The 19,149-nt window shown below is 44.2% G+C and overlaps 1 protein-coding gene across 1 annotated transcript; it reads left to right on the top strand.

Moving 5' to 3' along the window:
- The first annotated feature begins 6,780 nt into the window (after nucleotides 1–6,780).
- On the top strand, nucleotides 6,781–17,571 carry SLC30A10 (solute carrier family 30 member 10). The gene is made up of 4 exons (XM_055816485.1): nucleotides 6,781–7,631; nucleotides 8,044–8,127; nucleotides 11,601–11,837; nucleotides 12,594–17,571. Exons 1-4 carry the CDS (start codon nucleotides 7,142–7,144, stop codon nucleotides 13,067–13,069), a joined length of 1,287 nt encoding a protein of 428 aa, XP_055672460.1. The 5' UTR covers nucleotides 6,781–7,141; the 3' UTR covers nucleotides 13,070–17,571.
- The last annotated feature ends 1,578 nt before the right edge of the window (nucleotides 17,572–19,149 follow it).

The raw sequence follows: 19,149 nt of genomic DNA, 5'->3' as shown, positions 1-19,149 counted from the left end.
ATATCTTCAGCCGGTTGATATATTTTTCCCTGAAAGCACAAATCCTTCAAGCAAACATGCCAACTCATCCCCTGACTGCATTTGCAGACAGATGATTGTTGAATGCGCACACACTACATCCTCATCCTTACAGATTTATGCTGCTTGTGGAGTGCGCTGTGGCTTCCACCTCCTAAACTCCTAAAATCCCAGAGGTGCTAGTGTGTTGGCACGCAGGTAACCAAAGCCTACTCTAACCAAATATTTATGTTTTCTGGCTTTGATTTCTACAGCATTATTGGACATTGTCCTCTCAAATGGAATAAAAAAAGCCAAGAGAAACTCCCAAAGTAATTGTGTTTATCAGGGACATAAGACTGAACATGTATCTTTTCCAAAGGTCTACTTAAGTTTAATATGTGCCAGGTAATACCCACAAAATTCTTCCAGAGCTTTTCTGAGCAGCTACCCCCAAGGTAATCAGATCTGTGTTAACTTATATTACCTGAAGCTCTAAGCCAGAGTCTTTAAGAAAGACCAGACAGATGGGAAAGGACCGTGAAAGGTTTTTTAGCAATACGCTTCACTAAATTATCTTCAGATCTGTTTAGAATGCTTCACTTTCTTAAAAGAAACCTCAGAAGACAACCCGAGGGAGAGACCTTTTACTTTCCTCAATTGTTTTCAGTGAGAAAGTCTTGCATCAAAACAAGTGAAAGCAAATGTTTCGGGGCTACTTTTTTGGCCAAAATGGAAAGTGTGGAATGAAAAGTTTAAGCCTATAAGTAAAGCAAACACAGCATCCCTGAATGGCTTTTGCAACAGCATAAAGGTAAGATCAAAACTTCTGAACCTAGATTCCAACAGCACTGGTACCACTGAACTTTGGGTAACTGCATTCGCTCTCAACCTTGAACCAATTGAATAGTAAAGGGACAGACTGAGTTACATCACGGTATCTGTGGTGAGTTGTAAGGAAATGAAAGGACTGTAAGATAACTGAGTTCAAAGTCATGAACAGTTTCAATACAAAGGTTTTTTTTTTTAAGGCTAACATGCTATATGTTAATTGCAATTGGTTTTTTTGGATGGTGTTCTGCACAGAGTTTGCTACAGGCACGTTTGGTGTCTGCTTCAATCTAGAAATGCTGCTGGGATAGAAAAAGAAGTTTTTGCAGAAGGACTTAGGGTAATTTACAAAGATGAAATCAGTGAGTGGCTTTCTCCTCTTCATGTTCTTTGCAACATGCTGTGCTGCCTCCTGGCAGGAAAAGGTGTGTGTATATGGATATACATCCACATCTTTATATGGGAAACTTAATAGAACTACACTTTTTAAAAAGTGAATTATCAAGTAGCTGAAATATTCAGGGAAGCTCTGTCCAGGTGCTAGAGCAGATACTGACCGGATACATCTTTAAGTATGTAAAAGGTCTCTTTGTGTTAGATATTAAGAACAGGGAATGGTGTTTTGTAAGTAACAAACTGAACAACCATCTTAAAATAGAAAACAAATCTAACAAAACAAAGGCATTCCAGGCTAGGGATTAAATAATCTCACAGGTTCATCATTTCAGATTGACCTACCAGTGTATTCAAACCCTCTTTGGAAGGACACAAAAAATCCATTCTCCATGTCCAGCTAGCCTGTGGTCTGTCTCCGGGACAGTTTCAGGACCATCACGAAGAGTCACAGCTTCAATTAAAAAAGCCAGGGACATTCACACCTCTGCACTCTGCCAAGGACACTGATAAAACTTTCCCCCAGACTGCTAAACCCTTGCAGGCGTCTGCTCCCCGGATTGAAGCAGACCCCATGAACTGATTTCCCAGCTCTCCCACCCTTAGCACATGCCAAGAACCCCCGCCTCCCTCTGCAGGTAATGTTATGAGCACGATGGGAGGGAGGTACAAATAAAAAGAACAAAGAACGAGGGACCAGCCACCAGCAAACAGAATGCTCCTGTACTAACCATCTCCCACAACAAGGTCTGTGGGTCGGTGTTTATTTTGTGGTTCCTTTTGTGGTCATATTTATCTGTGGCGGACGCCAACCACATTGTTTCAGTTTAGATTTGCTACGGATCTGGCCCAGCATTCCTGATTTAAAGAAACAAGCTTCACAAGCTTCCTGAGAGCCTTCAGGGCTGTCACCAGGTCTTGTTGGAATGAAGCTTAAAGGTCCACTCTCACCCACCCGTTGCGTCTCAGGCTCTTGCAGCCTGGGATGCTGCCTTTAAATGTAACGCACCTTGGGTCAGCCTTTGCTTTTTAGTGCAAATGTAGTATTTTTCTCCCCACAGCCTTAAAGCAGCACAACTCCTTTATCACGTACAGCAATGTGTGGATGTTTGTTTATTCCATTCTTTAGTTTCTTCCAGATCATTCCTGAAATATCTTTTGTAAATCATTTTTATGATGGGTTAAAAAGTAATCTCTGCCAGGACTTTGATAAGCAGGATGAAGAGTGATCTCTCTTACTTATAGTGTTCATAATTAGGTCTTTATTTTCATGACTTTTTTTTTTTACTATCCAAATTTTATAGCACCACAAGGTTATGAGTGATCTTATTTTTATTCTTCATTCAGCAGCGGAAGAACATTACCATTGTTATTGCTGTTACTGTTGCCATATTTCATACTAACACAAAGATACGATATTTTCAAAGGCCGGTAATGGCTTCTCTGCAAGGAACAGCTAAGCAGATTTTAACCCATCACCTTGAAAATGGATAACTTGAGGAGGGTTTGACTGAAGTCTGCAAAACCGACAGTGGCGTAGGGAAGGCCAGTAGATGAGTGTTTGTTCTGTCCTCTGATAGAAGAACGTGGACATACTCAATGAAACTAGCAGGATCCAGGTTCAAGACAAAAAGAAAAAGTGATTCTTCACACCATGAGTAGGAGGTGTGTGATGCTTGTTGCCAGGCAATGTTGGTCTACATCAGTGAGTGAAAGGCTGGACTAGTACATGGAAGAGAAATACATTGAGGGCTACTAAATGCAAATATCTAGCTCAGAAACTCGCTGGAGGTAGAAATACTTGAAGGATGGAAGCATATTATGAGAAAGTATCACGTATACTTAACCCTGCTCTTACAGTTACTTAAGCAACCCCTTATGGCCACAGGCAGGGGTAGCCTGTTGGCTAGAGGGTCTGACTGCCAATAGCTAAGTGTTAAAAATTTTTGTGTTAGTAACTTTAGAAACTTGGTACTTGCACCTTACAGGACTGCTTTGCATCTTTGGGGTTCAGAAGGAAAGTTGTCTTGTTTGCAGTAATTTTACCAGTTTGTAATAATTTTACCAATTTCTGCTCTTGATTAGGATGAGGAAACTGCAAGAACAACTTTTGCAGCAGTATCGTAGCTGAAACTAAAGTTGGTAAATAATTCAGAAAACTAAGGTGCTTGGACAACCCTTTCTGAACCTCCTAAGAGGGACTTGTTCAACTCAGCATAGTTAGACTGGGATATCCAGGCTGATGGTTTTGTTTAATAGTACGGAGCTCGCTCAGGCAATCTCAGTCCTGGGTGGATAAGTGGAACTGTAACGTTATGTTGTTGAATATCTGCAGTCAGTGTAAAACACACAAGGATGCTAAGCATGCTGCAAAACAATCAGAAACATGATTCCTTTCTAAAAGGATTTGAGATCAAATAGTGGATAGTGGAAGTGGATCGGCACAAGCAGGACGGTAGTGCTGCAAGGGGGAAAGAGCCTGAGTGAAACCCCTGGTTAATGGGGTCGGTGCCTCCTACGTGCAGGATCAAGACTTTATTTTGGACTATGTGGAAGAAGATCAAGGTGCAAAAGAGCTACAGGGATAACATGCACTTCATTCTGAAAACAGGAATAAATTATTCTTGTTATTGAAATGATGACTTCCTGAACAAGAAGATTGGTGTAGCTTTTTTTGGATGGCAGTTTTGGGAGTTGTTTGTCTTGAAGTGATGGTGGGACCTGGGTGGAGAGGGCTGGGGAGGCTTGTATGCATAGTGGGGTGAGCAAAAGCTTGGATTTCCAAGAGGCTTTCCAAGCAGCCATAGTGTGAAGGGAAAGGCCCTTGTGTATGTAAGCAAGTGGAGAGAAGACGAGTAACAGAAAGCGGGAGAGAATGATCAGTTCCATAAAAAATGTTCCCTGAAGTCAGAAGACAAATGGGAATCAAATGTGAGGCAGTACTGGGAAAGGAGTAAAGGAAGAGTTGGGACCTTTGCCGTGCTTCTCCCTGAGTCTGTGGCTGACCTGTGTCCTGAAAACTGTGCGGCTTTGGTTCCCTCATCTACAAAAGATGTAGATGGGAACTGGAAAAAGTTCGGAGACAGAGCTGGACCTCTGGTCTAACCCAGCACAGACACTGCTCTGTTCCTGTGCAGCGTGTGGCTTGCAGACCGACGCTGTGCCGTGAGAGGCAGGCTGAGGTGCGTGAGCCTGATGGGCAGAAGGAAGCCTCCATGGGTCAGGGGCAGAAGGAAGCCTCCATGGGTCAGGGGCAGAAGGAAGCCTCCATGGGTCAGGGGCAGAAGGAAACCACCATGGGTCGTGGGCAGAAGGAAGCCTCCATGGGTCGGAGGCTCTGCATGTGCACTGCTCCTGACTTCTTCAGTGAGTCATCTGCAATTGTGCTCCACGCCAGCGGACTTAGTCACAGCCTCATTTGCTGAAAATAGTATTTTTAGCACTATTTCTTCAAAATAACTGATATATTTTGGTTTTTGAAGTGAGTTCAGGGCTATGATGTGTTACTTTTTCTCAAAGAGAATTAATGTATATTTTGTACAGAAGGAATAACGATGTTCCAGCTACTGTGTCATATCACTTCCTAAAATAAGAACCCCTGGAAATTCTTTTCAGTTCTATGCAGGTGCAATGAGCTGGGCTGCAGTGATATTTTTTCATTATTATTATTATGAGTGAAGTGCCAGAGGCAGAATTTTCTATCATTAATTACAGTAAAGAAGATACAGTCTGTCATTTTAAAGTTTATATCTAATAGTCTAGTCAACTTCCAGTAACTCTCATGTATTTCTCTTCTTCTTGTTCAACCTGTGTCACACTGCTTTTTATTTGGCACAACTGTTTTAAGATCTGTCATCTTATGTTGGTACATGTACTTACAGAGCTGAATGTGTATCGATATAAATTATCTGCTTCCACTGTTGTGTTTGTCTTTATGGTAAGATTATTTTCCAGACATTTATTTTTACGCATTTGTTAATTTGAATACTGCAGGGTACTTTGACTGCTCGGGCATTGAATATGTGAAGGAGATGTATGAGAATCTCCAGTTAACTGGGAATTGTGCGTGTGAATCCTTGCAGTTATGTGGGGGATGATTCCCTGAATGGCTGTGCAAGCCCACTCCAGAGGTTAAGATACATCTTGGGTTACAGCAAGAAAGGCCTTGGCGGTGTACACAGAATTGAGGTGGAATTGAGAGGCCTCATTTAAAAGATGTATTCAAGCGAGGGCTCAAACTCGATTCGCAGTCAAAATACAATTGCTCCAGAGTTAGAATAAAGAGGAAATTCTCAAGGGCTTTAATGAGTTTCCGGCTGTAGAGAACACCATCTTTGGGAGGGGGGACATGCTGGTGTTCCCTGGCTGTGCTGGCTGATTATCTGATAGCGATGTATATATATATATGTACATATAGAGAGATAGATATCTCTGATAGCTTTCGTCAAGCCTGGCGATATGTTTGATGTGGCACTTCAGCAGGTGCTGCTGTTGCTGCAGCAGTAACTCTGGCACCGGTGAGCCTCTTGCATACTTGCAATGCTCCAGACTCTTGCAGAATACCATTTTAAGGACATTATTTTATTTAGGTCTTATGTCTTTTATTTATGTTTATTATTTTGGAGTCCAGTCAGGTTATCAAGACCTCACAGTTGAGGATGACTTAATTTCCCAGCACCTCCTTTGATCAGTCAGTTGCTCCCATCATCTCGAGATGCTGTATTAGCAGCCTGGCTCTGTCCTTTTTCCATTTGCACGCAGGGGTGTCACATTCCCGAGAGCCATCGTAACAACAAAAAATATCTATGAGTACAAGACAGACTTACTCACTTGTTACACTTCTTATAGACTATCCTGTAGGTTAAAGAAAAGGCATGACATGATTTTTCTCACAGGGTGATGGTGCACGTGTAGGCACTGTTTTGACACCGGTTTCGACAGGCTGGCGGCGGGCAGTGACTGGCTCAGTAGATGGCACTCTGTCCTTTCAGTTGGCCACTAAGCCACCGGGGAAGCATCCCGGGGCGCGAGCGCTGGATCCGGCACCGATCCTGCCCCGGCGGCGGCGCGGCGGGGCCCGGCGGGCGGCCAGGGGCAGCCGGCGGCTTCTCTGCGGGCGGGCGGCCCAGCCGTGCCGGGGGGCCCTTCCAGCGGGGGCTGCGCCTCCCGTGGCCCCTTGATCTCCGGTTGGTTTCGGGTTTGGATTGTTTGGTACCACCGGCAGGTGCTCCCAGCGCCCCGGGCAGCGGCAGGGCGGGCGGGGGGTCCGCAGCTCCCGGCCGGGGGCGCGGTGCCGGTGGGGCGGTGCGGGGCGGTGCCGTGCCGGTAGGGCGGAGCGGTGTCGTGCGGTGCCGTGCGGTGGGGCGGAGCGGTGCGGTGCGGTGCGGTGCGGTGCGGTGCCGTGCGGTGGGGCGGAGCGGCGTGGTGCCGGTGTGGCTGTGCCGGTGTGGCGGGGCGGTGCCAGTGAGGCGGAGCGGTGCTGTGCTGTGCGGTGGCGGTGGGGCGGTGCGGTGCCGGTGGGGCGGAGCGGCGCCGTGCGGTGGCGTGTAGCGGTGCCGTGCGGTGCGGTGCCGGTGGGGCGGTGTTGTGCTGTGCTGTGCGGTGCCGGTGGGGCGGAGCGGCGCCGTGCGGTGGCGTGTAGCGGTGCCGTGCGGTGCGGTGCCGGTGGGGCGGACCGGTGCGGTGGCGTGTAGCGGTGCCGTGCGGTGCGGTGGCGTGTAGCGGTGCGGTGCGGTGCCGGCGGGGCGGGCGGCTGCCCCCCGGGGCAGGGCGGCGGGCGGGGCCTGTGGCGGCGGCGGCGGCGTTAAGGGCCGGTTCGGCCGCCCTCGCTGCGGCTGGCGGCGCTGCTGCCGGCGGGGCATGGCCCGGCGCTAGCGGGAGCGGGGCGGCCGCGGGGCCGGTGGCCGCCATTGCCGTCGCCATGGGGCGGTACTCGGGGAAGACGTGCCGCCTCATCTTCATGCTGGTGCTGACCGCCGGCTTCTTCGTGGCCGAGCTGGTGTCGGGCTACCTGGGCAACTCCATCGCCTTGGTGTCCGACTCCTTCAACATGCTCTCGGACCTCATCTCCCTCTGCGTCGGCCTCTCCACGGGGCGCATCGCCCGCCGCAGCCACCGCGGTCCCCGCGCCACCTACGGCTACAGCCGCGCCGAGGCGGTGGGCGCCCTCAGCAACGCCGTCTTCCTCACCGCCCTCTGCTTCACCATCTTCGTGGAGGCCATCCTGCGCCTCGCCCGGCCCGAGCCCATCGATGACGCCCAGCTGGTGCTCATCGTCGGCACCCTCGGCCTCGCCGTCAACCTCGTGGGGCTCCTCGTCTTCCAGGACTGGGGCACCTGCTGCCGCCGCCGCCACCCACCCGCCGCCACCACGGCCCGTGGCCCCCTGCCCGGGGCAGCCGATGAAGCAGGTGCCTTTCGGCTGCATCCTCGCCCGCCAGCCTTCCTCTCCCATGGCGACCTCTCCCCATCCCTTGCACCCTTCCCTTCCCTCCCCGTCCGCCCTCTCCCTCCCGGGGGCCCTCAGGACCCACCGACCTGCTGCACCCCTGGCTGGGCCCTGCCAGCGCCCCGAGCCCACCCGTGGGCCATGGGGGGTTTCGCGTCCAGCGCTGCCTCCGTCACCTTGTACTTTACACCCGGCTGCTGGGCGGCTGCTTGGGCGGGGGGAAGGAGGTGCTGCTCGGAGGGTGCTGCATGGAAAGTGTTCTGGCTTCTTGTATGTCTGCTCGTCATCTTTGAAATAAGTTGGTTTTGAGAAGGTTGATGTTTTTTCTGTTTGTAGAACTTATACACAACACAGCGTTTCTTCTTTGAATGCAGGTGATTCACCAAATGACCAAAAAAGCCCTGAAGAGGGGTCTGAGAAGAAAAAAGAGAAAAAGTCCGAAGCCTTGAACATCAGAGGTAAAGCACGGGAGTATAGTGCTAATATTATATTCACTTTAAACACTTTCTGGTTTCCATTTCAAACTCCCCCCCCCCCCCCCCCCCCCCCCAAATATCAGTAAGAAAAGAGCAAAAGCCCAGGACTCTTCTGTGTATATGGACCCAGTTATCTTTAGCAGAAAGGTTTTGGCTGTATTGATGCAGCAGAGATAATGACAAAATAGCGTGGTGCCGAATTGGCTCCAAGTGTGCTCACATTTTGGTTTTAATTCTTTAGAAAATCGCAGCTGAACTTTTTGGAAAGGAGGCAAAGCCTGCTGCACTAAGTTCAAGTCGCTGGAGGCTTTATGGGAGGGTAAAGCAGGCAGATATAAGGCGCTTCTTGGAGCATCACTGCTGTAGTAGTTGAACAGTTTTCAACTTCCAAAATGCTTTTGGGCAGAAAACAGAATTTCTTTAAATCCCAGGGTTGCTAATGTTTTACTGTCAGCAACAGGAAGGTGCTGAAACTGGTGCTTCTGCACGTTGTTTTTCCAGGTCCTTGAACTGTGAACCTGTCCCTCTGACAGGATCAGCCCTTCTTACATTGTAATGCAGCAGGTCGCCGGGTATTTGCAGAATGAAACAGTATAGTTACTTCTAGGAATAAATAAGTGTCTCATTCTTTCTGTATAGGTGTTTATATGCATACATGTTTACATATGTATTCTGAGCAGAACCCAGAGTGGGTGTCTTTGAGTATATTAAACATTGACTTTGTCCACAAAGAAAGTGCTATCAGAAAGTTGAAATGGAATGGTAGGCTTCTAAAGGTCACCTGTTAGCATCTGTTATACCTCCAAAGTCATGTAAATTGGCATCACATCAATTCAGCTTAAGAGGTTGACATGGCAGTCAAGCACCTGAGTTTGTTGTTGAGTATTTTTTGGTTTGTTTTTTTTTTTTTTTGGTGTGTGTCTATCAACCTGTCTTTCAAAAGTATTTTCAGAGTGACACAAATATGGCTGTAAGGAAGGACACTTCGGAAATCAACCCATGTGCTAGAGCCACAACACTTTCCTGAATGTCTGGAAATCAGTGTCACTGGATATTGTGGCATTATAGTGGTGAGATTATTGGAGCAGGAAGACCAAACTCACTTTCAGGGGTGGAAGAGAGAAGAATAAGAAACTGCTGAGTATATTTTAGAGAAGGCCTTGCCTGAGCAACAGTGCTTAGGCATAATGATGCTAGAAACTTTTGAGGATAAGGAGTTTTATGTCAGTTATTTTAAGATACCTGTCATCTCTGATTTTTAAAAAGAGAATTTTTCTTTAAGTGCCACTTTAGCATGTCATCTTTGCAAAATCTATTTTTGTTGTTCTTATAAATATTCCTTGCTTCTGTAGCCGCTGCTACGTGTCTCTCAAATTCTGGTTCAAAATCTGTTTTTCCTTTCAAGTTAGTTACATAGCTATGCTTACTTCATCATCACTTGGCAAAAAAATCTGTGCATTATAGAATTGGAGGGTCCCTGAAAAACATGGCTGGACAAAATGGATTGGCAGAGGAGCTGCTTCCTTGATTTTAAAAGTGGTGGGAACAGGAATCCATACATTCCGCCTGTGACAGGATTAATTACTAGTGTAAAACTATTCTTTTTACTTCTGGAGCATATGCAGAGTAGTTCAGACTTTCCAACACAAGCTGTTGGAAACTATGCATTACCTATGCCATGGTCTTACCATACTGACTTGATTTAATAAAAAGTTGTGTTCCTCTCTGTCTTATAACCATAGCTTTGGGGACTGATAGGGAAATGGGTTCGTTTCTGCGTAGGCCCTCATTATGTGGTGCGTAACCAAGACGTAGGTATTAATGATGTTAGTAATGTAAAATAAGCATTTTCCAAATTCCTTATTCTCCATTCATAATTTATGAAAATTCTGACATACTTTTTTCTTAATTCAAGGGAAGACTTTCTGAGACCTTTTCCTGTTCTTTTTAAGCTGTGCTCTCTAGTTAGTTGCCTTGGCAATTGCATCCTGCCTGTCCCTCTTGTTAGTGCAATAGCTGATAGCCCATGCTGAATCAGGATTATTTGTAAATGAAAAGGAAACACTGCAACTCTGTTAGGAGGAGTAAAACCCTGTGGGAGTCTGCCAAATGGGGCAGAACACGCCTGACTCCAGCAGAAAGAGCTGGGCTCACTGGAAGCTTGTACTTTCTTATCTGACCCAAGTGATTCGGCAGAACTCCAGTGGTTATTGCCTTCACTTCTCACACTGAAGATCAATGTTCGTGCACGGAGCTGGCAAGAAACAGCAGCACAGGCACAGCTCTAGGACTTATCCAGCACCAAGCATCACCAAAGAGTCAAAACTCCTCACTCTGGTGCTAATGGGTTTCGGAGGGAGCCTTTTACGGCTTTTCGAGCCAGGAGGAAATGATTAAATTGGAGTGAAGCTCTTGAAAGTGCTTGCCATAGGGATGTTGAAAGGAGATGGTCCATTTTATTCTCTTACAGGCGCCAAATAGAAATTATTTACGAAGAAATTAAGTTCATATATTTAGAAATGTTATGAATTAGGCATGGAGTGGAATGAAATCTGAGTCCGAACAGTAAGGACTGACAAAACTGGAGTGCATTTGAGCAATGACTGGAAGAGGGAAGGTTTTGTAGAGTAGTAAAGAAAAAAAAAGGAAGAGAAAAAGAGTTCTTCGATTATTGTAACTTTATAGCAAGAAGACTGCTTTGGTCAATGTAGTTGAAAGGGCAGCTAAAAACATGTTATTACAAGAGCCTGTTTTGTGTCTTTATCTTTTGTACAAAAACATATTTACAGATGTAAAAAGCGGTACCCAGCATTCCTCTTAATTCGGAGTAGTCCAGGCACATACTAAACCGTGGCATCCATGTATGACTGTCAAACCAGATTCTGAATTTCTGGGGTCTGAGGGCTAGTAGAGTTGGTGGGACAAGGTTTAATTTGACTATAATCAAGCTTGATCCAAAAATTGGAGTCTGAGGGCGTTTGGAGCCGTAAGAATAGATTTCAACAGCGTCATAGAAGCTGATGGAGGGGAATAACTGTTACTGGGGGTGGTCTGTGGCTCTCTCTGCTTCCAGGGTAGAACGGATGGATTTAGTCATCAATTTTTAATTGAGAATTGAGATTTAATGTGCCAGGATCTCTTAATAATCTGCAGGCATTTAGGCAAACACATTTTACGTTGCCATGGCATTGCAGTTGGACTGCAGTTGCCAGCGTACCCTACATGTTTAATAATGCATCCCACAATAATGCAGCTGTGATTCAGAGTCAGTATTTCACTTTCTTTTTTTTTTTTTTTTTCCTGAAAGCTGTTATTGAAAACTTTGCTTATGATGTTAGTGCCTGGAGTAACCGCATTTTTTCATGTCAAGTAGAACAGACTTGAAAAATGCAGCATTGCTTTCCTCCCCTCTCAAAATAAAAACTCACTAATGGAAATCGTGCCATTTGTTTCAGGTGTTCTTTTGCACGTTATGGGAGATGCACTTGGATCTGTGGTCGTGGTAGTTGCTGCTACAATATTCCATGTACTTCCTCTGGGGAATGCTCCATGTAATTGGCAGTGCTACATTGATCCAAGCCTGACAATAATTATGGTGTTCATCATCTTGTCTTCTGCCTTCCCACTTATCAAAGAGACCTCAATTATTTTGTTGCAGATGGTTCCCAAAGGTGTTAATATGCAACTACTGAGTAAGTCAAATTTGTTGTTGAAATGCGATTAATTTTAATGATATATTTCAATGCATATGTTATTTCTGGAATGACATGTTTGGCTTATTTACTCATAATAGCTCTAAATTCTCAAGGACTGTGAGAAATAGTCACATGCCTGTGTCCTAGCAACATGACTCAAATCTCTCTGGATTAGTTAAAGCATGCATTTTGAGAATGTGGTACTCCAACAATACATTAAAAATACCAGGTCTTGAGCTATGAATGCTTTGTTTGGGGTGTTAGTGAAAGAAACACCACCAAATTACAGCATTTCCCAACCCTGCAGCAGCTTCTTCTGAAAGGCTTCCAAAACAGCTTAGAAATTCCCAGTGGGGTTGGTTAATGTTGTGGCATTGGGGCATTGTTCACACTGGTTAGTTGTGGGGTAGCACTGGTTATTTCTGGAGTGTTACCATGCTCAGGGCTAAAGAAACCAGCAGTTGTGGAGCCTTTGGCCAAGGAAGTGGTGCTTTAACATTGCTTCTCTGAACAGCTGCTAAACTGCCATTAGGGAGCCTGAGGGATGGGTGAACCCAAAAGGAAGGGTGGCCTGCTCCTGTGGTCACCTGGAGGCTGAACTGAAAGCAGCTGGGCATAGACCTATTTTACAAAGTACAGCTCTTTCCAAAAGATAGTTCAGAGACTGCTGCCTTCGGATGAGGCTCTTAATGAGAAAGCTAGTAATTAGCCAGTACACCAAAGCCTCTAATATCTTTCTTTCATATCTTCCAGCTGACAGACTAGCTCGTGTACCAGGGGTTAGCAGCCTGCACGAGGTGCATGTCTGGGAGCTTGCAGGTGGGAAGAATATCGCTACTCTTCATATCAAATGCCAAACCCCTACTGATTACCAAGATGCTGCTTACAAAATACGGAAGGTTTTCCACGAAGCAGGGATCCATTCTGTGACCATCCAGCCCGAGTACATCGACCGCAAGACCTCCCAGCTACTGTGCAGCTCACCCTGCATCTCAAAAGCCTGTGACTCTCAGCTGTGCTGCAGCCAGCGGGAGCCCCCCCTGGCTAAAAGTAATGGCTATACCGAGAAAAATGATAGCTGCCTTTCTGCACCGCATAAAGACAATGGTTCATGTAAAAATGATATTGAAATCCCTATTGAGTACCCACTGGCAGAGGATAGCATTAAAAATGTGAAAAATTGTGATGCATCCGATGACAAATCGCAGCTGAGCAGTACACGACTTTAGGCAGTTCCCCCTACTCCACGTAATGTTTTTGTGGAACAAGCGTATCTTGGCTGGGAAGGGGGGCGTTGGTGGCTGTAGCTGAAGTTGGTGTGGCTAAAAGATTTCTGTGCTTTAGCTGTAAACCAAAATACGCCTGAAACCCCTTGTATCTGAAATAAGGGTTAATATTTCCACGAAGGATGTTGCGTGCGTCTAACGTTTTTTCTGATACAGCCTAATCCAGTTCCTTACCAAACCATGTGTGAGTTTCTGTCGTTAGAGTGGGTGGGCTGTGCTGCCCTCTGCACTGATGCTTGCAGTTAATGGCCAGTGGCACTGGGAATGAAACGCTGGCCTTGTCTGCTGAAGTGAGCTGTTCTCCTGCAAGCCCTGTGGCCAGTTAATGATTGTACTGGGCTGAGTACTGTATATTTATAAAGGACTTCAGTGGAGATGCTTTACTGATCCTTAAAACCCATTTTTGCATAGACAGTTCGTGTTTAACAGTCACGCTTGTGCTTCTGGCCAGTGGGGTTTGTGAATGAAATTAAGAGTGCCTAAGGGGGAGGGGAAGCACTCGGGAATTTGAACTTGCATTGTTTTCTTGATCGACTCCTGTATTTAGGGACAGAACAGAAGCTGGTCTTGTTTCTCTGCTGGCAATACTGGAGTCCTAGCCTAATCACAGATAAGTATCCTAAAGAATAGACTTGTCACGAAAGCAAAGAAATACTAACATTGTCTGTACTGATTCTAGCACGTGGAAGTGCGGGCAGTCATCCAATTAACTTTTATCTTGTTGTGATTGTACAACTCAGTCATTTCTTTTTTTTTTTTCTTTCCCCTCCTGACAACGGAAGCTATAATAGCCTCGGTCTTAATTCATCATTGTGTGGGATGGTTGCAGTATCTTAAACACTGAGTGTCTGTCTTCATTCATGCTGAATAAATAAGCTAATGTGTTTATTATGAACATTTAAAATCCTGCAGTTCTATGATTAAGGCATAACTTAAGATCATATTAACTAAGAAAGCCCCTTTGAAATTTTATGTGCAGTATTATCACTTAGAGGGAGCTTTACAGAAAATGACAGGGAATTTTTTCCTGGTTTAGTCTCAATTATTTCTTTAAAGTTCTAAGCCCTTCCCTTTGCCCTGTCTCTCCTCCCCCTGCACAAAGGTGTGTTTGGTAAAGCAGTTCCGTGGTCCTCGTGCTGCTTGCTCTTTTGAAGGCATGCAAGGGTGCTCTAAGGAAAACCAGATGATGTGCCCTGTCATCGGTGCTGGATTTAGGTCAGGAGTGTTCCCCAGGTTTCTGGGAGGGGGAACCCACTCCCTAATCCACACCGAGTATAATGTTTGGCCTTACTGGCTGTGCAGCTCAGATCCAGAAGGTTTCCAATACGTTTTTCTGTCAAAAGCAGCCTTTCAATGGTCCGTGTGGCCTGGGCAGGCTGTTTCATTCATTTATTCATGGAGACAATTTATAAAATAGTGGTCTCTTTACCTCAGTGACACCTTAACAGAACGGGCAAGTGGATTTCCTCCCTGGGCTGGGAAAGCACCAGTTTGAAAGCAGCCAGCTCCTTATTAATAGAGACAATTACATTAAGTCAATGAACATTAAAACATGCAGCAGGATATTCTGCTGCTTGGGAAATGGTATGTACTGAAGCAGTGATTGCAGTCTAAATAGCACATTTCTAGATTTGTAGTTAACCCTTTTAAACAGATTCTTGGGTGAATTAATATATTTTATAGCCTTCCATTGTAGGTTTGTGTTATTTAAATTAAGCTATGTGTTAGTATAATTAAAAGCTTGATCCTCCAGTCTGTGATTCTGTTGGCAGCAGCAGAAGTGAAGGCAGCAGGATCTTGCTTGGCAGTTATTGCATGAATTAATGTAAATCAGGAAATGTTTTGAGAATTGCTCTCCCTTTTGAAAGCGTGTGGCATAAAGTAAGACAGCCCTTTCTTCTGGGTATTTTTTTGTCCTTATTTCATCTATAATGATGTTTAAATGTCAAGGTTTAGATGTAAATAACAAATATATTTATAGGGGTTTTGAGAACTGGAATAGAAGGCTCCCAAAATAACAGCAAGTTCTATGGGAGAACTTGCTTCCAAGGTATCCTCTAAAACAACCACCCTTTCATAATTATGCATTTGTGTCTTAAATCAGGTATTTTATATATATATATGCATTTTATTAAATGATTGAAGGATGGAATGGCAGTAGTTTACTCTGAAATTAGAGAAAACTAGTATGTGTAATGTTGGGGCATTTGACAAAATGGACCATCTTTATCCTTCTACTGTTTGTTAAAACTGTGGGGTTTTTTTAAGCTTTTAAAAGTGTTGTAACCTGAAAATACAATGAAGTAATATTCTTAAACTTTTTTTCTTGTCTGCTTGAATGTACTGTAATTGTTGCCTGTGGATAAATATGAAAATACCAGGGATTATAGAAATCTTCAGGTCTAGAACTCAAGCAGATTTTAAATTTGCTTTATTATGTAAGCAAGCAAACCCAACAGAGCTATGTTATTGAGGAGATGAACTTTGCTTTTTCTGTGTAGCAACTTTCAGGGTATTCAGCTAAGGTTTCTGACCCGGTATCCTTACCTGCATTTGAGTCCTGCAACAAAATATTGTTCTTCTCTGTTTTAAGTGTGTCACAACTAGGCTGTACTGGGTGGCCCCTCTCTACTTCTGTAGAAGACCTCGTTCCAACCAGTGTGTATTTTGTATTGGCTTATTTCCCTTCAGTTCTTGCCATCTCACTTCTAATTCTCTTGAAGTAGGCTTACCTCATTTTGAAATACAGTATATTTCAGTATTTTCCCTTATCTGTGGGCACTTGTTCTAAATTCAGTTTTGTAGCCTATTGCACTGTCAGAAAATCTCCTTTTGGCTTCTTTAGCTTTTTTCCCCCCTCCAGTTCAGTAATGTAAAATTACTGATGATCGCAGGTTGATTGTGCTGCTTTGTCCTCTTCAAGTACTCCCTTATGATTGCGTTGTGATGGCATTTGGGTTCTCTTGCAGTGGTTACCCCTATCTGTTCATCACTGTCTGTAGCAAAGGAAATCTGCTTAAAATGCAGGTGAATTTCAACAGGTAGTCCAGTTTACGTGGCCCTCCGATCCATAACCAGTCATATGTGACCCAGTTGTATGACAATGAAACATTTGCTAGCCTTGCCAGATAGTTGTGGAGTACAAGTGAAATTTGCAATAAATTAACATGGCATTGAATACAAAAGCAATTTACTAGCCCTCATCAGTTATGGGTCTTTTCTTAAAAGTGAATCAATTTTTTGTCACCTTTTTGTATGCACCAAATGTGCCAATTTGATGGTTAACTTCTCCTTCTTCTGCAACTCCCTAAATGCATGCCTTGCCTTTGCTCTTCTATGTAAAGAAAAATATCTGATGCTATTTTTAGTATTGCCTTTTTTCTGCCAGGTTTTCAGTTCTCTTCCTTTTCCTTGTGTTCTTCGCAATACTTATTTTGACTTGTAATGCAACCAGAGGTTTTTTCCTCTTAATGTTTCCCTTATTCTTTGTCTCTTCAAAATAAGCAGTATGGTTTTGCTAGCCCTCTGGCCATGGTGATGTACCTATAATACAGTTTAGAAATACCTCTTTTATGCACCGGTTTAATTTTTGCACTCTGTTTTATTAAAATTCACCCACTTTTTGCTGCGTGATACACTTTACCATTGCAAACCACTTTTGACCCTGTTTAGCTCTTCTTCTTTTCCCCCCTCCCCTACCTGATTGTTACCCTTACTCTTCTGAATGCTCTTTTATTCTGAACTTTGAAGGGGATATGCCAACAACTGAATTTTCCCCGAAGTCAAGTTTACCACCCAAGGTCTATGGATGGCTTGATGTGAGCTACTCCAAGGACTATTTTATGTCCTCTGGTCTGTGTAGAAGTGTTGTTTGTCTAAATAGTCATCCTGACATGTAAATATATTTATATATACTCAAATTCTTTACAAACACTCCACCTGAACCAACTTTTTAAAGAAGGTTGGTCTGTAAACCTGAGAAGGTATAATGAAATCAGTAGGGTTCTTTAGTTGTTCATTAACACCTTAGGGGAAGGCTTGGCTCACTAATTGGAAAGCAGGTAAAAGGGATGTTTCTGAAAAGGTAATTCAAAAGCTATGAAGATTTCTATAGGTTCTACTACTTACTCTGCTGTACAGCGGAAGCACTTTCTATGTTAAATACTTTATTTGAACAGCGATACCTTGATATGAGGATGTCACTGTATAAGATTGTTACATTTACGGAGTTGTGTTGCTTAAGTTTCCTCCAGTTTTTCTGTTCATTATGTCATTTAAATAATGCGCCAAAATGTAATTTCCATGATTGCTGAATCAATGAACTGTAAATCTCACCGTGGTTTTGTTAACTCTAAGTGAAAAATTACTTAAAGTTTTATGTACAGTTATATTTTTTTCAAAATGAAGTTTGAATGTCTTATAAATAAAGTGTGTTTTTAAGTAAACCTGTTGTTCTGAGTTTGATGTATGTTAGCAATAGGGAGCTTGTGTCAGTTCACATAACTTTAAGACCTTTGTGTGAATAAGGTTTGTTCTTAACCTGTGAGCTTATTAATGCTGCAAATATTGTTATGGGTTTGGAAGAAAAGGGGACAGACACTCAAAAGCTTTTTCTCTGCAAGCAGCCTGGCGTTTCCTAAGCTGGAGGTGAATTTAGAGCCCATAACTCCGGGGTGCTGGGCAAGGATCTTGGCGGCAGCAGGATGGGCTCTTTGCAGAACGTGGGTGCTTTGCTGCTGGTTGCTGGTTCTGGGTTCTGCCCGCTTGTCTGGTGTTTAGCTTCAACTCACCAACCCTCCTGCCTTCTCTGTCTTCAGGCATGCACCTCTGTGTGCGTGAGGGTGCTGACGCGTGGAGAAAGTTGACTGTATGCATAACACCAGGTTCAGGAGAGCTTTGAGATTCTCACTTCGGGTTTTACGACCTGAATGTGCATATTAGAAACGAGATGAGGCCTAACACTACAAGTTTAGGTGCTGTTTTTGGAGCAGCAGTTGTGGAGGTGCCCTTATATGTTCCTCTCTCCTTAGCAACAATATCAGGTCATCTGCCACCTGGGTTCTGCCCCATTGTGTCCGATTCCCCAGCTGTCCGTGTACCTACACATTTTCGTTAATAGTCATCAATAAGGAGGCAGTAGTAGTTGTTCCTGGCTTTTTTTTTTTTTTTAAATCTTTTGAGTATGTCCAAATTGCAGAAACTACATCAATACTCCATAAAAAATTCAGTTCAGTTTCAGCCAACATGTTGCCTGTGGCCATGTGCTTTGTTGATGTTCCTCAGCGTGTAGCTGGTGGACCACTAGTGATTTGGGAGGCAAAAATGAAAAATCTATAAAGCAATTCCTCACAAATAAAATAATACATATACTCAGGAGAAAAAAAAATTCAGAAAATAAATGTTGAGAATTCAACCTGTTACTGGTCGTATACGAGAATGACCATAGCAACACTGCCCAAGTGATCCTGGAATTGCTTTTCAAAGGCATAAGATCATGTTGAAAAATACCATCTCAGGACAAGAAGAACAAGGGCTGATAGATTTGGAGCACGCAGTTTTAATCCTGACATTTAATGAACAGTTTCCCTGCTGCACGGACTGGCATAAGGCCCTTGAAATTCCCAGATGCAGAGGCCCTTGTTTTGTATCTGGCTCCTTCTGGAGCAGGAGGTATTTTCTGTATTGGAGGGCTTCTGCTATTTTGATACTTACCTACTCTCTGAGAAGCCATAGAACCAGGATGACTTTGGGCTGGATGTAGTAGGTTGCATTTTAAAAAAGAGCTTCTGAAAAAAAAAAGCCCAAACAACTACAATCTGTATTCTTTCTTATGCATCCAATGTTTATGTTACCCAAACGTTTATGCATTCAAGTTATAGTCTATATTTGCAATCACAGTTTGTTGGGCTTTCAGATGTGTGGTTTTAAACCCAACCCACATCCTTCTGTAAGAATATTTTAGGAGGGTGCTATGGATTCCCCACAGGTGGGTGCACAATGTCTGTCTGCTGTGGTGGAGATCC

The sequence above is a fragment of the Falco peregrinus genome, chromosome 11, assembly GCF_023634155.1.
Source record: "Falco peregrinus isolate bFalPer1 chromosome 11, bFalPer1.pri, whole genome shotgun sequence".
NCBI lineage: Eukaryota > Metazoa > Chordata > Aves > Falconiformes > Falconidae > Falco > Falco peregrinus.
The sequence above is the reverse complement of the archived record's forward strand: the minus strand, read 5'-3'. Positions and strand labels throughout refer to the sequence as shown.